The sequence below is a fragment of the Kwoniella mangroviensis genome (assembly GCF_000507465.2).
Source record: "Kwoniella mangroviensis CBS 8507 chromosome 1 map unlocalized Ctg01, whole genome shotgun sequence".
Taxonomy (NCBI): domain Eukaryota; kingdom Fungi; phylum Basidiomycota; class Tremellomycetes; order Tremellales; family Cryptococcaceae; genus Kwoniella; species Kwoniella mangrovensis.
The window spans coordinates 12,961,382-12,979,966 of NW_027062533.1; the positions used below are offsets into that span (position 1 = coordinate 12,961,382).

The 18,585-nt window shown below is 44.7% G+C and overlaps 7 protein-coding genes across 7 annotated transcripts; 4 read left to right on the forward strand and 3 right to left on the reverse strand.

Annotated features, from left to right (window-relative positions):
- Window positions 1-83: 83 nt before the first annotated feature.
- I203_104907 (uncharacterized protein) lies at window positions 84-3,191 on the reverse strand (the record flags this gene model as incomplete). The annotated part of the gene is made up of 9 exons (XM_019143512.1): window positions 84-868; window positions 967-1,083; window positions 1,151-1,275; window positions 1,342-1,500; window positions 1,573-1,807; window positions 2,029-2,183; window positions 2,250-2,385; window positions 2,452-2,660; window positions 2,749-3,191. The coding sequence occupies 9 exons, from the start codon at window positions 3,189-3,191 to the stop codon at window positions 84-86; spliced, it is 2,364 nt and encodes a 787-aa protein (XP_019006561.1).
- A 387-nt stretch (window positions 3,192-3,578) lies between these two features.
- Window positions 3,579-5,946, reverse strand: I203_104908 (uncharacterized protein; the record flags this gene model as incomplete). Its single annotated transcript, XM_019143511.1, has 4 exons — window positions 3,579-4,655; window positions 4,747-4,948; window positions 5,022-5,362; window positions 5,581-5,946. 4 exons carry the CDS (start codon window positions 5,944-5,946, stop codon window positions 3,579-3,581), a joined length of 1,986 nt encoding a protein of 661 aa, XP_019006560.1.
- A 415-nt stretch (window positions 5,947-6,361) lies between these two features.
- Window positions 6,362-7,736, reverse strand: I203_104909 (uncharacterized protein; the record flags this gene model as incomplete). Its single annotated transcript, XM_019143510.1, has 6 exons — window positions 6,362-6,453; window positions 6,530-6,649; window positions 6,710-6,802; window positions 6,861-6,930; window positions 6,995-7,358; window positions 7,444-7,736. The coding sequence occupies 6 exons, from the start codon at window positions 7,734-7,736 to the stop codon at window positions 6,362-6,364; spliced, it is 1,032 nt and encodes a 343-aa protein (XP_019006559.1).
- Window positions 7,737-8,795: 1,059 nt separating this feature from the next.
- Window positions 8,796-11,820, forward strand: I203_104910 (uncharacterized protein; the record flags this gene model as incomplete). Its single annotated transcript, XM_019143509.1, has 12 exons — window positions 8,796-9,584; window positions 9,704-9,902; window positions 9,983-10,266; window positions 10,341-10,497; window positions 10,567-10,635; window positions 10,702-10,790; window positions 10,865-10,950; window positions 11,052-11,276; window positions 11,358-11,416; window positions 11,475-11,505; window positions 11,588-11,625; window positions 11,693-11,820. The coding sequence occupies 12 exons, from the start codon at window positions 8,796-8,798 to the stop codon at window positions 11,818-11,820; spliced, it is 2,154 nt and encodes a 717-aa protein (XP_019006558.1).
- Window positions 11,821-12,335: 515 nt separating this feature from the next.
- I203_104911 (uncharacterized protein) lies at window positions 12,336-13,971 on the forward strand (the record flags this gene model as incomplete). Its single annotated transcript, XM_019143508.1, has 2 exons — window positions 12,336-12,990; window positions 13,064-13,971. 2 exons carry the CDS (start codon window positions 12,336-12,338, stop codon window positions 13,969-13,971), a joined length of 1,563 nt encoding a protein of 520 aa, XP_019006557.1.
- A 398-nt stretch (window positions 13,972-14,369) lies between these two features.
- Window positions 14,370-15,704, forward strand: I203_104912 (uncharacterized protein; the record flags this gene model as incomplete). The annotated part of the gene is made up of 8 exons (XM_019143507.2): window positions 14,370-14,392; window positions 14,462-14,488; window positions 14,791-14,908; window positions 14,970-15,025; window positions 15,117-15,220; window positions 15,314-15,378; window positions 15,446-15,521; window positions 15,586-15,704. 8 exons carry the CDS (start codon window positions 14,370-14,372, stop codon window positions 15,702-15,704), a joined length of 588 nt encoding a protein of 195 aa, XP_019006556.2.
- An 875-nt stretch (window positions 15,705-16,579) lies between these two features.
- On the forward strand, window positions 16,580-17,903 carry I203_104913 (uncharacterized protein; the record flags this gene model as incomplete). The annotated part of the gene is made up of 5 exons (XM_019143506.1): window positions 16,580-16,701; window positions 16,830-16,918; window positions 17,062-17,266; window positions 17,324-17,625; window positions 17,773-17,903. The coding sequence occupies 5 exons, from the start codon at window positions 16,580-16,582 to the stop codon at window positions 17,901-17,903; spliced, it is 849 nt and encodes a 282-aa protein (XP_019006555.1).
- Window positions 17,904-18,585: the final 682 nt, after the last annotated feature.

The following is an 18,585-nucleotide window of genomic DNA, read 5'->3' on the forward strand; positions in this document are numbered from 1 at the left end:
TATGTTAATGACAGTCGACTAAATACATAAACCCAAAATTCTCATCTCTCAATGAACCTGCAGTAATCGAATTGTCAAGCCACCTAAGGCATATTTTGATTCCCAGGCTTTGATGACGGTCCACTTTGATCATTGGACGGACTATCCGATCGAGAAGGAGGTTGAGATCGAGCTGGTGGCTGAGTCGCTCCACCACTTTGTTGTATACTTGACGATGAGGCAACAGACACATCTTGACCAGCTTGCGACGTCGGAGCCTCCTCACCACCACCCTGTTTCTCTTGTTGCCGTGTTCCTTCTAACATATCACCAAGCTGCAATGCCCCTCCTGTGCTTGATGCCTCTCCCCCAGAACCAGATAACTCCTGAATAGGATTAAGTGGTACTCTCCTTCTCGGAGTCGGCACAGGAACGTACCCTTCCGGTTTCTGCGGCGGAGAGTATGTCTTTCCGGAACTCGCATATCCAGTAGTGACAGCTTCTTCTTCTTCCTCTTGTCCCCCATGTACTTCCTGTCCCCGTTGTAAGGCAGATATGATCTCTCGTGGACTCGAGGAGCTGCTGGACGGCTGATGAGGAGTTTGTAGTAAGTCCGATTCTTCACTTTCATTGGGCGAAACAGGATATCTGGAGTCAATATTTCGTCCAGCGGGGAAACGGTAGTGTTTCCTTTTAGGAGTTTTTGACGTGCCATGAGGGATACCGGATCCTGAAGCTTCAGGAGGAGGAGTGATTTCTGTGGGTGAATCAAATATGGGTCCTTCTCGTGGGAAAAATCCAGTTTCAGGAATGGGAGGTAGGTCGATAGCATCCCATGGTGATTCGGAAACTGGCGGAAGATTGGTTTGTTGAAGGACGAAGTCCGGCACTATGATGATATTTTTTGAAAAAAAAACAAGAAAAAAAAATACCAGTCAATGAAGGCTAGCACGAAATGATATATTTTCGAAAGGTCCGGTCACTCACAAGCTGAATTACTCAATACTTGTAATGCACTACCAGACATCAGATGGAGTTGGTTCCATGGTGCGATATTCTTCTTTCGGACTCTTCCTGACCAGTTAGAAAACTTATCGATGAAGGCTATTCGTTATATTCAGATGTTAAATTAGCAAAGCGTACTACTTGGAGTCTTTTCGAGGGTACGCACGAGCTGGAACAGGTTGAGCGGCGAACCATATTTCGAACTCTGCCCAATCTCTATATCGCCCTGACAAGTCCGCTTTTGATTGCTCATCTGAATATCCAAGATATCTGACATCATTAACAACAGATCTGACATACGTTTAGCTTCAGTCACTGCCAGTCTTGATCACTTCTCCCGCAACAAGGAAGACTTACCGAGGTCGAGTTCGTAAGGCGAACTTCTGAACTTTCCTGCTAAATGACCTCTTCATCCGCAGATAAGCTGAGGTATCCCGAGCAGCTTTGTATTCATCCTCATCCAGCATCTCTTGGTACATTGGGATCTTCTGAAAACGCTTGATGTTCTGGTTCATACTTTAGTACGGCGAAAATTTGTCAGTAAAGCGCTACTCCAGATATGAGTATCTAGGTCAGGAGAAAAGTCACCTCAGCTGTAATGAATGCATGGCATCCAGTAGTGTGATTCCATCCGCATTGTGCAGAACATAGTATCCATATCTTATCTCACCCCAATTTCTCGAAACGATATTGACTTTGACCACAAGAGATAACTGTGGCGGATCGTTAAAAAGTGCGTAAGCGAGAGAAGGATGATCATGAAGGTTTTCCGGTGGGGGCGTGAGGTGATGTGGTCGGCGATGGAGGAAATCGCTGATGCGGTCTACGTGAGCGACAATCAGGTATGAGCGAGGTCAAGATGTATTTGAGAGAATCGAAGTGAGAAGATGGGCGATATCACACTGCTTTATCTCACATCATGAACGATGAATGAAAGCGATGCTACGAAAAAGGGGTGATACAAATCAAAAAAATAACGGAGCAAATGTACATGATTCAAGCGACATGATTTATGATGACTTCTTGATAGTCATTAACACTCACCCTTAACCTCCTTCAGACTGGTCCTCTTCCTTGATTTCCGGAATCGACAACTCAGGAATTTATCGGGTCCGACCTGCCCCTCTGACTGGATGTAATATTCAATCAGAGGATTTGCAGTGATTGTCTGTTGATAGTAGGTTGGTGCGATATCCAGTCTAGTGATGTCATGATGTATCAGAGCTGATTGGGTCACTCAATCTAAATATGTTGATAGTACTCACTGACTTGGTGATGTTTCTGGTGAAAGGCTAATACTGGTATCTGTCGACCACGGTGTAGCTTCTCCGGAAGGTGATAGGGAAGTTTCTACGCTGATGGGAGGAGAGAAAGGCATATCTCCTAAATTCCTTCCTGCATCTGATAAAGCGTTTGGTGAGCTAGTTGCCTGCCGGACAGCAAAGTAGCGGAGGAAATTTAGCTCACTCGTACAATAAGGTACATCACAAGTCTTCCAATGATCCCTCACTTCGTTCCAAACTTGAATCCAAGTCTTCTTTGTTACTTCGAGTAACGGTTTACCGAATCCATACTTGTGGCAGCGTATTTTGAAATAAGCTTGCATAGGTTTGGAAGATGTCTGGGCGAAGTTCACTCGATCTTGATGTATCGGGAGACATGTATATATCCATTCCCTGATTTTCAGACGATAAATCAGTCAGCTCCCCCTTGTCAAGATGGCGTGTTCGAAGTACTTTACTTGAATTAGCTATATAAACTCACATGAAATGGAAAGGTAGTTGATTGAATTTCCTTTTGGGAGGTTCATCAACTATCCATTTATTTTTATCCCTGGGATTCTTGTACCAACTTCGTATCTGAGGATGATAGGCCGCTATGGAAGAGTGAGGTCGATAAAGGAAAGTTGTAAGATGAAGTGTACTAGAAGGTAAGTTTGGCGTGGAGACCACTCGTACATCGGATATATGACATTGAGAAAAGAACTCTTCGGTGTAAGATGTGAATCGAACTGGTCGCTCTAAGAGCTCGGAGGGTAGAAAAGGCGTGTAACGATGTCCATCGACTCGGGCTGTAGGGGGTATATGTCCTCGGGTATGATCAGTAAGATCCGACTCAGACCTCCTCCTATGTAACGGGGTGTGAAGGGATGAATCGATGGTCGGACTCCTGAGGTGAGATGGCTGAGGGGGTTGTTCGGTGTCCATCGTTGTTTATCGGCCATTAGCCAGTATCAGGTCAGATGGAAAGAGCGACTGTTTAGCTACTGTTTTCAGAGTGATATTTACAAAATTCTCAAGGTCTGAGGAAGGGTGAGGACATGAGGAGGAAAGAAAATGAAAAGAGTCAAGCGGGAGGTGTATTGATGTTTGTTGTTGTGATGTACGTGTGTGTGTGTGTTGATGGCTTGATGGTCCGTGCGTAGTGTCATAATGAACAATCAAAGTAAAGTACTTCCCATCAAAGACACACACACACACGCACACACACACGCACGAACAGATTAGATCAGATAACATATATTATCATATGGGATACATCCTCCTGCCCTGGTACGACCAGACAGTATATATCTCGAGATGCACCTTCTATAATCATATCCTGTTATCACCCCTTGCCCCAGCACCGAGAACTTCACTTCCTTCGCTTTCTGCCCTTCCTCTCCTAGGCACAGGTCTACCATACATCATCTCATTCCCACCTTTTGTCGAGTTGGTATTTGGGTTCATCATCGATGCAGAGGGAGTCTCACCGTACGAAGCTAAACTCTCACCTCTTATCGTACTTCCTCCCGTTGCAATCGAACTATTTCCCACTGTTGATCCACCATTCACTATCGTAGATCCCATCGACATCATCGATCCTGAGCCACCATTCGGGAATGTTGGTGGAACAAGTGAATCACTCGTGCTAGTATTGGTATTCGTTCGTAATCTTGATAGTGGTACATTCTCTTGTCCATTATCACCATCACCTTCTTCTTCATCGATCTTATCTCGATCTTTGTAATCGAGATTCTGATAGACATCTCCACTATTCTGTCTTGACATCCGATCATTCTCGTTTGGGTACTGATTCAAACTCAGCAATCCCAAATTAGCCGATGCTCTCCAACCTCTGCGTCTATATCTTCCAGATTGACTCAAACTAGGTCCTCTCTGTAAACCACCGGTCGACCCAGATCCAGATCTCCGAGCAATGTGGGTGGGTGAATTCTTGATAGGTGAATTAGGATTAGTAGAAGGTAAAGGTAATTGAGATTCGATTTCAATTTGATTCAGTTTCCATCTAATTGCTTTACCCAGCCTCTCTACATTCTCTCTTACTTCCTCATCATGATTTTCTTTTTCTTGATCTGTAGGTATGGCAGTGAAGAACGCAGAATATCTAGCTTGGGTTGATAATACCAACGACATTTGTAAGATCTTTGATAATTCCTGAGTGGTAGGTGGTGGATACGAATTGGGTATAATGGGTGAGGATGTATTGGTATTCTTTGTGATTTGTGGGATCAGTCGAGGGAGTAGAGGAAGTAAGATATGTAAGAGGAAGCCAGATAGTAGTAAGTGACGGAAGGGGATAGGTGATGATGATGAGGTCTGATATGTTGAGGAACTTGTTGAAGGAAGATCACGAAGTTGTGTGAAAGGAAGGAAAACTCCTTCTACGTACTATAGCGTAAATCGAAAACATCAACATATATTGATATTGGACGACTGGACGACTTTGCCAACCAGTGGATGCGATAGTACTCGAACTTACAGGTAATACCTGTGCCCAGAAGAATATCCACACCTCTGCAGCTCTACTGACCACCTTGCCTTCTTCGAGCGTCTCAAACTTGGCTTTTAGAGTTAACATCCCAGAAGCTATAAATTCTCTCAGATCCGCCGTGAGAAGCGAGACTATCCGGGAAGGTGGATAACGCTGAGATGTCGATATGATATGAGAGTGACACAAATGACTACATAGGATTGAGCAGCTTCGTCAGCAGGTGCTAGGTGGACAGCGAAGTTAAGCAAATTGCTGCGACTTACTTCAAATCCTCTAATGGCGTTTTGAGCGCACTACCCGCAAAGAGAGGTAAGACATGTACTGTCAGTAGACTCCACGGACTACTAGGACTGGAATGAGCCATAGTCATTGACTCTGCTATCCTCCCACTCAAATCATGTTGGTGGTGTTGATGATCTGTCAGGGGGGTGCCATCCGGATAGACTACTATTCCCCCAGAGGAAGATTGGTTCGATATCGATGGTCTGGGTGAAGGATGAAGGTGACTCGAAGATCCTGTTGGATGTAGTGATGAAGAGGATCCTGAGATAGGTACGGGAGAGAGAGGTGGTAATGGAGGAAGGTGAGAGAGGGTAGACGAGACCTGTAAGATTGCAGTGGAAAGTGATGGTGAGGGCATATTAGCGAATGCGATCTCAACATTCAGACAGAATACAGACACGACAATTTTATATCCAGTCAAGGATTAGAGGTAGATGGAATATCCAAGCTTGTATATTCACCCGTATCTACCTTTGATACCATATACCTAAATCTATCACGCACAGGTATGAAAGGAACCACGCTACCACACCAACTCACCAATTTATTATCATACACCCCCGTAGCCGACCCTTTGGTACTCTGATATTTATGTGGACTCGGTATACCAGGTAGTCTCTTGTCTTTTTCATTACCTTTACTAGGTACAGGAGGGGGAGGAGGATGATCATCTCTGTTTCCCACACCTACGCCCGAAGAGGAACCACGACTTGCGTAAGACACGTTCGAGTGCGTGGGAGAAGGCGGTAAGGCCGTTCGTCGGGGTGAGTAGAGATTGGAATAAGGGTTGGTAAGGTTCGTAGGTGTGCTGAGACCTTGTCCAGGGGTTGGTTGTAGATTAGGTGAAGGAGGTCGGATAGAGAGGTTTGAGGGGCGCCGAAATGTTGGTGGACGAGAGGATTGCATCGTATCGTATATCATCTGAAATGTCCGCTCGTACTGACCGTTGGAAAGGTCTGCTTATTCCGCATCTCCTAGCGAGGGAGCGTTACTATAGAGGTAACCTGTACACGATGTTTTTGATAGTTACGTTGTGTTCACCATCATATTGACATCGTTCACTCGTTCACTCGAAAACATCAACGATCAACACTGCACTCGGTTCTTGATCTTCGGGGCCCCACAAAACCATGACCCCATACATCATTCACATTCCGAATGGTCAAGAAGTCTTTGCTATCCATGCATCGCACTCAAGAGCTCGCATCCTGGAAGAGTGGCCCAGACCAGAATCAAACCACTACATATAACCATAATCAGACTTGAAAACGATACCTACTATTTCTGACTCTACAATCATATTATTCTACAGTATCTACTCTTACATCCCACCTCCACCACCATCACCGCCGCCACCAAAGTCACCACCACCACCACCGAAATCACCTCCACCTCCGAAACCTCCTCCATAGTCTACGTTCACGATTTTGATTGATTAGCATTATGAATCCAGTGGTGAAGAGCAGAATGGATATAGCCATGAGCTCACCGGGAGTCATAGCGTCTGCCAATAACATTCCACCTAATAGACCTGCTCCACCGCCCATGAGCATGGGCGCACCCATACCCATTCCTCCATAACCTCTTCGACCGTATCCACCGCCGTAGCCTACATGATCCGATGTGTCAGCTTACACCATGATAAAAAGGAATTGAGAGAAGTTCTCACCATAACCGTAAGGACTGCCGTACATCCCTCCACCTCTCATGAAAGGCGTGGAAGGGGCAGCGTACCTATATGGATCGCTAGCATACATACGACCTAGTAGAGTAGAGGTATAAGCATAGACCCAGTGTAGCTACAACTTTGGTGTACCTACGGATATTAGGATCATTGAGTTGTTGATTGATCAATTCCTGTCTTCTTCGTTGGTAAGCAGCTTGAGCTTCCTGTTATTGCGACATAATTCGAGCATTAGCTTCACCACCTCTTACGCTCAAGACGAAAGCTCACAATCATCTTCCTTCTTTGTTCCTCCTTCGCCTTTCTCTTCTCTTCTTTCGCTTTCGCCCTCTCTTCCTTAGTTCCAATCAACTTATCTTTCTTCTTCTGGAACCAGTTTCTTTCATCCCCAGAAACCACATTCTTACTTTGTTGTTGTTGCTGTTCTCTGCCATCCTTTGTACTTTTGGTACTTTTGATCTTATCTTGTAAGATCTTTTCGTCCTCTGATTTCTTTCTTATAGCTTGACCTTCCTTTGATTCCGGGTGAGCAGGGTGGGTAGTAGGTAAACTCCTGAGAAACTCGGGATCGTCATAGGGATGTAACCATGTTGATCGTTTGGTACGTTCATCAACGTAAAAAGCATGTTGTTGTCTATTTCAAACAGGTCAATTTCAGCCCAGCCCATCCAAACCCCTCTATCCGATCGTGATATATGGCCACCAGGAACCCTACTCACTTCGGATCAAAACACCTTACCCAACCTTCAGGTAAATCCCTCTGCTCATCATCCATACTTCTTCTCATCTCCACCTCTTTTGGATCGAGTTTATCTGGCTCCTCGTCGGTCAAATCGCTCACGTCAGAAACGTTCGACGGGGTCCTCTGATGGCCTGGTCGATTTTGTGCGACGGCATCTTGAGAAGTGGATCGGACATCGCCTGAGGGCGTGGTAACGGACACGTTGGGTCTTGCTCCTCCGGGTTGATATGGCGGAGGTGCCTCAGTGGGGTTGGTAGAATTCGATGTCATTATGTTTCGTTTGCTTGAGGATAGGAAAGCAGTCAATGATGGAAGGTTTATATCAATATCAATGCAACGATGGTCTAAAGATGATTCATGGTGAGTACCCAACGAGATTAAAGCGTGAGCCCTGACGTCATTGTGGCCGATCGAGATGCAATTCAAGTTTAAATAGGTTATCCTGCTAAATTCCAGCGCTACGAGTATTTTCATGCAGTACAGAGAGATGCTTTTGAAGCTTGTGACTTCTTCTCAGAAGAGATGATAGCCTATCAGAGCACGATGTCAACTGTACGTCTGTCATACACATATGTACATCACCCGCAGGGTTGTGATCCAAGCTCTGTCATTATCTACCTTTGCGAGATGTATGAGTATCACCGCCGATAAAGCGCGCTCGATGTGTTCCATTCCATAGGATCTAGCATATGCCGAGCTGCATGAAAATTTCCCTATACGGCCGTTACCGCGGCTCCAACCGGATGAGTGGTACATCCCAGGCAGGGAGTAAGCTTAATCTTCGGTTTTCCGTCTGAAACTCCACTCATAAACTAGGTCGGTGTCCGATGCGATAATATGCTGAGTAAGGAAAGTGAAAACCACTGGCTGTGGGTGTATCTCAATTATCATTCCCCTGAATGGAATAAAAAGCATTCATCCTACACTGTCTGTCCCATTTGTTGATTATTCATATCGTTGACTTGATCGGCCGTACCCGAGGTTTCGCATGCTTCGTTGAGTTGATCCTGATTTGATCCGCATGATCCGGAAATAGAACAAAATCACAAAATCACAAGCCTCATTTCAAGATTTACCAAAAAAAAAATCTTACAAATCATCACTCGTTGATATATCGTAACAACAACGGGACGTATCCCTATATCAAGTTCTACATTTTGTAGCATACAGTATCTCACCTGTCCACGCTGTACAACAGGTATCTTCAGTCATAGTTCGAACAGTCTTTCTGAGATATATAGAGTCGCCATCAATCTATAGAGCGATTGACTATTTGGAGGCTGGAGAAATACAGAGACCAAGAGATAAACAACGTCACCATACCTCAAGATGTCGACGTCCACGAATCCACTCGATCTCGGTGCGCCCATTGGTGCTCGTTCGTCCTCTAACCCTGCTTACAACAACAACGAAGACCTAAACGTCGCCTCTCAACCTCTCGACCCCACTCACCCCGTCTTACAGCACACCCGAACGGCCCCTACGACCTTCCCAATCAACTCTCTAGCTCACGAGCAAACTACCAGCGAGAAACCACCTATGAAAAACGACGAATCTCGCTCCGGGTCGGAAAGCCCTACTCCGACTTTACCAGTTGCTGGAGCAGGGGGATTACACGGACAGCCTCAGCCAGGTACAAAAGCGTTTGAGGGTATTCAGGGGGATCAGAAAGATCATCAAGCTGGTACGATCGGTGAAAAGGGAGATCAAGATGTAGGCTTGTTGGCAAGAGAGGAGTTAGGATTCAATGAGAAACATGGACATGGACATGGGCTACATAGGATTTTATCACGTAAATCGCACAAAGAAGAAGAGAGGGATGGATTCACCAAAATCGAAAGGACTTCAACTGGTACGCAGGTGAAACATCATACCCATACTGCATCTGGCACGGATACAGTCCAAGGTGTAGGGATGGTACCCATTTCGAGGCAATACTCAACTCCTCCAGCTGTCAGTCCATTTGGAGGTGTAGCTCCCACAGGAAGCGATGCGGAGATGGGTCTGAGGGCCCTAAGAAGTAGGGAAGAAGAGGATGAGAGGGACCAGGAGAGGGAAGAGAAAGGTCCGGATCCTTGGGCCGTGAAATTTGAGCCGGGGGAGAAGATCAACCCGAAGGTAAGTTTTGGTTTTAGGAAACCTCCTCAGTGTGGCCTACCAGACGGGTAGCTCATATATCCTCCAATCTTCTCGTTCTTGCACAGTAACGCTGACACTGAGATCTTGTCGTATTGCAGAACTGGGGCGTCCTTTACCGATGGGGACTAACAGGTATCGCCGGGTTACTCGTACTCAATTCAACCTTCGCCTCATCCTCCCCATCCGGTATCGTACAAGATATGGAGGAATACTTCGGTTTCTCCCAAGAAGTAGCTGTCCTAACAATCTCCTTGTTTGTGGCTGGTTATTGTATAGGTCCTATCCTATGGGGTCCTTGTGAGTGGTACCGCTCCACACCAACCTCATGGGGAAAGGAAAGATCCAGTAATACTGAGCTTATCTCGTTTTCATTTTAGTATCCGAATCCTACGGTCGACGACCCATCTTCATCCTATCTTTCATCGTCTACACCGGTATGCAAGTGGGCTGTGCCCTGTCCAAAAACACAGCATCTATCTTGATATTTAGATTGCTCGGTGGAATATTCGCTTCTGCACCATTGACCAATTCAGGTGCTATGATTGCCGATATTTGGGATACGGATCATCGCGGACAGGCAATGAGTCTTTTCGCACTGGCTCCATTCGCTGGTCCAAGTGTTGGGCCAATTGTAGCTGGAGCTATTCAGGTTACTGGTACTGTAAGTTTTCGCTCGTTCTGTCGACCCGTGTTGTGGGTATGTGGGTAATATAGCTAATCTGGGACTATTTGTAGAGTTGGAGATGGGTTTATTGGATTCTAACGATATTCGCTGGAGTCTGTTTGGCAGTTATCGTTGTGTTCGTTCCTGAGACATACGCACCAAAGATCTTGGTTCATAAAGCGAAGAGGTTAAGGAAAGATACTCAGGAAGAAAGATGGTATGCACCTCGTAAGTATCTATGGAGAGTTATCCTCGTGATCAAAGTCATGTATTGACTTTACGCTTTATTGTCTACAGTCGAAAAAGTAGATAATAGATGGAAATCTAGATTATATGATATCTTGGCTAAACCTTTTGTCATCCTCGGTAAGTCATCATATCATTCTTTCAAGATGATTCAGGTGACTAACCATCTATTTTGTATTGGTGTAGCTCTCGAACCTATGTTGTTGGCAGTCACGATGTACATGTCTTTCGTGTATGGTGTGGTGTATCTCTTGTTCGAAGCTTATCCATTTGTTGTGAGTACTGGAAAAAAAAAACACATCTTCCCATTCTGGTGTAAACCTAACCATTCGTTTTGGTCCTTGTGCAGTTCGTTATCAATCACGGATTCAACAATCTCCAAAACGGTCTTTGTTTCTTAGGATTCTTCACGGGTGGTGTAATCTGTGTTATCCTGTGAGTGCTTCATACACTTCCTTACCCCATCGCTGATCAGAGCCACATCTTCACTATATGTGTTTGTTTTCTTGCTGACGCCCATGGCAAATTCCTTGTAGATTCATGACAGTGATCGAACCTCGGTTCCAACGACACGCAGCTAAAGTCGCACCACTCCCACCTCGACCTGAAAAGAGATTAGAACTTTGTGTGATTTCAGGATGGAGCTTGGTCATTGCCATGTTCTGGTTTGGATGGACCTCTTACAGCTCAATCCATTGGATATCACCTGTCATTGCTGGTGGATTGATTGGTATTGGGACTTTGGGAATGTTCGTTTCGCTGTAAGTGTTCTTTCCTGCCTCCCAACAAAGTCAAAATATGTATGATCGTCGCTGATGATTTGGATTGGGGTACTTGCGCAGATTCAATTATATCGTTGATGTTTACCTCTGGTCTGCTGCGAGTGCTTTGGCCGGTGCGAGTGGGTTGACTATTTTGGATCGCTATACTATTGCCAAAAGGCTGACTTTGTCATTTAGCTATCGTTCGATCGCTATTCGGTGCTGCTTTGTAAGTTAAGACAAGTTGATAGATCGAAATCGACCGTGGTCATAGGAACATCAGCTAACGTCTCTGATGTGTGAATGTGTAGCCCTCTCTTCGCTACTCAGATGTACGAAAAATTAGGAAGTGAGTTATTCTTCCTCCGTTACTACTCCTACTTGAGATCACACACTGACATTATTTCTTCGTTCAGCTCAATGGGCATCTTCCCTCCTCGGGTTCCTGGCTTTACTTCTGGCTCCCATTCCTATCGTCTTGATGATCTTCGGTCCCAAGTTGAGAGCGAGATCAAAGTTCTCACCTAACAAGACTGTCCATTAAGCGGATGATCGTAGGTTGCCTCAAAGTAGAAACAATAGTGGAGGAAGGTATGGGAAAGTGGCGGAGCAAAGCACATCGATTGTGGTGACTACATCTCATTCATCAGCTATACATATAATTATGCCTTTATAATGACATTGCTATTGCTATACGGATGAAGGGACGGACAGTCAATCTGATATGCCACTTACAATGACGGAATCAATTCTTGTTTGATTTGCCACCCAAAACGAAAGATTGGGATAAGAGTGGAGGTCAAAGCTGAGCTGCAACCAATTTGTCTATTCTTCACTTCTGTTTCTTTGTCATCTCACCCTTACTTCGAGATACATAGCCAGGAGTCTTTTCTACTCTCTGCACCAAAAAGGAGAACAGTGACTTGCGCGGATATCTCACCGTTAAATCAGCAGGTGAGGTAATAGTAGAATTCAGTCAACCGCAACTCAACATCCCCTTTCACCCACCCTATTCAACTGTCTTCTACAACTTACGTCCTTCCATATCGCCTCATCGTAATGTCGTACTCTCCCGAAGTCTCATCGATATTTGGTAGTCCCTCAATCTCCTCCCTCTCTTCTTCCCCTGACTTACATCATGCCGAAGCATCTTACCGTCGACGAAGATCGCCCTTTTCATCATCAGAATCAGGCTCAGACACAGACTCATCTCTCGGGGATATACCTCTTGTAAACCGACCTAGAAACAATCCAGACATACCTTCATCACCTCCTGCTGAGCTTAGAAACCGAAATAATATCGCTGCCTTCAACAGACGGAGGAACTTGGATGAGACGTTGAATGTTAGACGAGGTGATCAGAGGGGTTTATCGCAGATTCTTCAAGATAGGAGGAGAGGTCAACCTGATGGAAATGCAGATGCGGGTATGGGTGGAAGTAGCGCAAGTCAACAGCCAGCGGAAAGACCGTCAGGAAGAAGGAATACAATTGTGGAGGTTGATGATGATAGTGATGATGATATTGTATTCACTGGAGAGAATAGAAATCCTAATCCTAATCCTAATCCCCCTCCTAATCTTCGACCTATACTACGACAAGCTCACCAATCTCGGGCTTATGGAGCCATCAGACAACGACTGAATCAGAATCAGAATGCGCAGGATAGGATTTTCAGGGCTCCTTCGCCTGGTAGATTTAGGAGAATGATGGATGGTGAGTTGTTGAACCCAGTCATCCTAGAATGTTTCGGAGGTTGATCATGCTGATATCCTTGATGGACCAATAGAAATCGACGAGCTTTTAGATCGAAGAGGTGAAGCGCACGATGCGATAATTAATGATCAAGAAGATGAAAGACGACGACAAATCCTTTCTCCACCCGTCACTGTACCCATTCCACCAAGAAGGATCGGTCTAGGAGGAGGAGGTTTGTTCAGACGCAATGCTCCTCCTCAAGCTCAAATCCCAGCCGACGAACTCAACAACGATGCGGTACCTGGATGGCTTGCACCTCTCGGACAGGTCTTTAGATTCGCCAATGGAAGAGGTGACCCCGATAGGGCAGAGATGGAAATGCGTTTCCAACTTGGAGGATTAGCTGGCGGGATGTTCGGAGGAGGAATAAGACATCAACAGCAACAAGAAGATATTCAAACGATTCTATCCAAAATTGCTCCTCCACCATATCCCAAAACAATGATCACGAAAGGATTCACCAATGATTTCGATATGGATTCTATCGTTCGCAACGAACCTATCGAACTGGATGATGAAGGAAATATCATAAAGAATAATACAATCAAGCAGAAGGAATGTTTGGTCTGTTCAGAATGTCATCTACCTCTATTGGTCTCCTCAGCATACAAGTCACCAAGTGATAAATTGTGGGTATTGAGATGTGGACATTTATTAGATGAATATTGTTTAAATTCCTTACAGACTCCTCAAACCCCCTTAGAGATTTCTTCGATCGTACGACATGAAACAAATGATGGAACGCCTGAAAAGAAGAGGAGACGAAAGAATGCAAGTAGGAAAGTGAAGAAACCCGATCCTCCCAAACCTGATGAATATACTTTCAGATGTCCCGTGATAGGTTGTGGGAAAGAACATCAGAGTGTCCATTTCGTAGATGATGAAGAGGGGAGATGGAAAGCTAAAGACGGTGAGGGAGCTTTACCTGCTTATGCGTAGTTACGGGTGTGTCAAGGAGATGACCTCGGGTGTTTCATTTATTCTTCTTGTTCATTCTCGTATCATGTCCATAGAACTAATGTTGTATGGTGATTATCGATATTCATAATTTGTAAAGGAACAAGTCCAATGTACCCTAACGTGCATATAATATAGCACTGTAAACCAGAGTGGGGATGATATCATATGATCATCCATGTCAGATCCAAAGGAGGTCTGTGCGCTGATCCAAAAGTGTCACACAAGAGTTGAGTCGACTGACATTTGGCAATGGTTTAGTGGTCGTATAAAATGTCAACGCGGCTGTCTTCACCTTACTCATCTTTCTCTACACCCATCTACAGATCACCCCTCCTATCTTGATCAATTCTCAAAACGAACAAATTAAATATAGCACAATGTCTCTCGAAGCAGTCAACGTGTAAGCTTGCCTGATACCTCTGTTGTCACACGAGATAACTTAACTTACAAACATTGTTTACCTGTATAGCCATCCTCTCTCTGGATACTCTTTCATGTGAGTGCCATTCACCATACTGCGCTTGGTTTCTACCATGAGACAGTATTGATTCGAGATAGAAGGACTACAAGACCTGGTTCATACTTGACCTCAAACTTTTCAATTTGTCTTTCCTGTTTCCTGTGAACGTTTCTACTTCTGGATACGTATTGGACATTGGCCACCCTGTCAACTCTCATTCTCTTGTCACCTACTGTCATTCTGCTTCTCCACAGCCGCTCCCCGAAACCTACCTGCTCTATTACTCAGCCGCAACGAGGTGTTCGTACCGCTCATGACTAGCTATTCACATTTCTTAGCGAAAGAGAATCTCAACCTGAAGAAGATAATTCGGTTACCGCTCGACTCAAACGACTCGAAGACCAATATGCTGAATCAGGTATAAGAAGATCAGTCGAAGCGATCATGCTGGTCAATGTCAGTCAGCTTAATCTTTCAAGGCTCGAGAGAAAGCTGACGTGAGATTGGTATTGATCAGGTTCACGACTTCCCTCATGTCTTGGTATTACAAGTTGCCAATGCATTCTATAAGCTGTAAGTGAGGGTATTCTCCTTCTTATGGAATAACGTCAGCTCTCATTAAACCGATGACAGAGTTGATCAAAAGCTGATAGCAATTGCTTAGCCCCGGGGGATACCTTGATCCCGTCGAATCCGACTCTTCTGGTCTTATCAACCGACTCAACGAACAACTCGGTGTTCCCTTCACCCCATCTCTCATTCATGCCGGTAAAATGACTGAAGTGCAAGGAATCACCACTTCCCTCAATGGGAATACCAAAATTACCGGCGGCGACGGTTTGCTCTGGATCAGTCCTGCAGGTGGAGATTGGAAAGTCGGTGACCTGTTGGGTACCTGGTGGAGACCCAATTATGATACTTTTTATGTCAGTTACCAAGGAGCTGAGCTCTCAGACCTCTTGTATAGAGTAGTAAGCTAAATGATTGAAATAGTACCCTTACATCCCTGCTCACATTTCTCAACCGAAAGAGTGTAAGAAACTCTACTTGGTCGAACTCCCTCCTAACAGTAATTATCCCGCTTCTCGTCCCATACAAAATCTCTCAAACTGACTTCCGGATCACCGACGCAGAGACCTTCGCTGTTCCGGTTAACATGAAACTTCACGCTATTCCCGTGTACGAATTTTACGATAATGCAGCTAGGTATGGACCCCAATTCGCTGGTATCCCTTACATCCTTAGCAAGTGAGTGATTTCGCCATCTGGACGCAGATCAGACCTTGGAAGTCCCAAAAGGAGTAAGGAAAAGAGCATACGTTACTGACAATACTTTTACTGCGGACAGGTATGGAATTTACCATCAACTTCCTGCCGAGACCGAAGCCCACGGTGGAAAGCGATAGATACGTAGAGGACCTTCGTATGCGCGAAGTCTCCGGCATGTGAAGTAAAAGAGGTACGTGATGATGTGGATGTGGTAAGCGAGATTTAGCTCGAAGGATATCATAGTTGATAGTTGATTATATTAGTCTATGTAACCGAAATGTCTCTTGTGATTGACACAGATGATGACATACAGTACTTTCGCTATACAGTAAGCTATAAAGTTTGTGGTGGTACAGTAGTACAGTATGGCACAGCCACGCCGACGGCTAGTGGCTAGTGTTTCGTATGTGTGTGTGATCGGACTTTGACCCTTCCCTTCGTGCTTTCGGCGTCGCACTAAGCTATGCGTGCTTCGTTTGAGACTTGTTGCATGGCATGAGGTCATTCCCCACCGTCTCTGCTTCTTTTGAGCATGCAATGACCCATATTTCATTCGAGATCAAGATCTATCTCGGTGTAGCGGTGTTGAGCAGGATCATTGACGTAACAATGTTAATGAGGGAGGTTCTGGAAGACCGAGATGGGGAAGGTATGCCAAGAAGCTAGAAGATCGATAACACAGGCATGCTTAACGATTCCAAAATAAGATGTTTGGCGCAAAAGGTATAAATAGATATCTTTGTGGGATGGATCTATCCGACTCTTTATTTCATGACACTAAAAATCCACTGAATTTTTACCTTTCGATCACTGTCTTACGATTACACCTTACCTTGAGAACTATACAGAGTACCAGATATGTTCACCAAATCGACTTTGTTGATGGGAGCGACCACCCTCGGTATGATGGGTTTCGTGAATGCTCAATCGACAAGTCAACCTGATTGGGCTGCTCTGTCTGATAAGGTACTAAACGCACTGTACGTGGAGTTGATCGATAATTCACCATTCATCGTACATTACATTTCTCCTTGGATGCTTCTATATCACGAGGTAAATCGGTGTTTCGAAGCTGATACTAATGCCATCTTTTGGAATCAACCCCTAGGATATCCGAACAATGTCAGACAGCTGTGAAAAATACTTTTTCAGCTGAATCGGAATTAGGTCAATGTCAATTCTATGAAGCTTTGATTGGTGAGTACCTGATTCCCATTTGGCGATATTTCTCGTATCCTTACTTCCCACTTCCACCTTCACACCGGCTTGCAATCTTCAGATACTGTAATAGACGGTATGTTGTATATACGCTGATTGACTGATTGATCATGGTACTTCAGAAATCACCGACGATGCCTCGCTCGATTCATATCTCACTACCTCGTGCGCTGCCGATCCATGTACAGATGAATCCCTTACCAACGCTGCCAATACCATTTGGACTGGCTGTCAAACCGAGTTGGGATATTTGGGAATCACAAGGGATATAGTTTATGAGGTATTTGGAAGTTATTCGGTTCAAAGGGAGATATCATGTTTGAGGAAGTGAGTGAACGATTTACCTAACATGTTGATTATCTTGCTGATCTCAGAGGTACATAGGGACGATCAATACTGCTTAATTTACCTCTCACAAAACCTCAACTCTTCTTCTTCAGAACTTCATGCCGAAATTGAATCCATCGATCTATCTAACACGACATTCGACCAAGTTGGTCAAGTCGTTCAAGGTGAATTCCAAGATTTAGCGAAAGCTTATCTATGTAACAAATGTTCAATCGCCTCGATCGATCTGATCCTTGTACAATATCCTGAATTGGCCTCGGTTGACTTTGGAGAGGGAAAGGATATTGTTGATTATACGAATGGTTTCTGTGCGGAAGAAGGTTTGAGTGTATCTACTGGTAAGTCAAAGCTAAGTACAGCTGTCCTCGTGACTGTCATCCAACATCCTATTTCGAACGAAGTGGAAAGTATAACATGTGATATCTACCCGGTGTCCGCCTTGATGATCAATCTGATACTGGTAATGATGCGTCCTTCGATCACAGACGGTACTCTCCCCGATGGAATCACCAAGACAGCCCATAACTCGAATTTCCCACACGAAATCGGACTTGCCAAACGAATCTTGAGTCGAAATATCGGTGCTCTCAAGTCGAGATTCATGAAATTGCTTTAATTGGCATGGTGGTCGTAGAATATATACCGCTAGGTGAGTAATGCACAGGAAACGAACATTATTAGACCAGCCATACGGTAGATATAAAAGACCATCTATCTATAGATCATTCTTTACGCCCTCTCTTTACCTTTAATTAGACTTGATTATGTGGATATAGACATGGAACAATGTACAATAGTACAACGATGCCACTGAAACATGAACTGTATGAGTCTTGTTGCCTTTACTTTCCTGTCTCAAACGTTCAGTAGGAGATTTTTGAAGACCAAAAGATCATTCTGTCAATCGCCGCCAACCGATTGTCGGTAAACCAACAGCGAAGGCTCGCACGGTCTTTCGTCCTCGAGCTTATCCTTGTAAATAGGGAGAGCGCCAATATTGAAACACTTTTCAAGAACAAACGAAGGACTGGTCCTTACACCAGCATGTGAAATAAAGTATCTTGAGCAAGCATGGGATTTTAAATGCTCTCATGTGGGAAGAGAAATCTAAGCCTAAAGGAAGGATGACAAGTACATGTTACTGTATCGGAGATGTCTCCCGTATCGATTCTCATGATGATCGAGACTGCCACCAACCGAACGAGTACTGTTTCATGATGAAATCGTATACAGTGGAAAGGAAGTGAATGCTGAAAGGAGGTTCAGGATCCATAGCAAAGGCGTATCCTCCTTTGTAC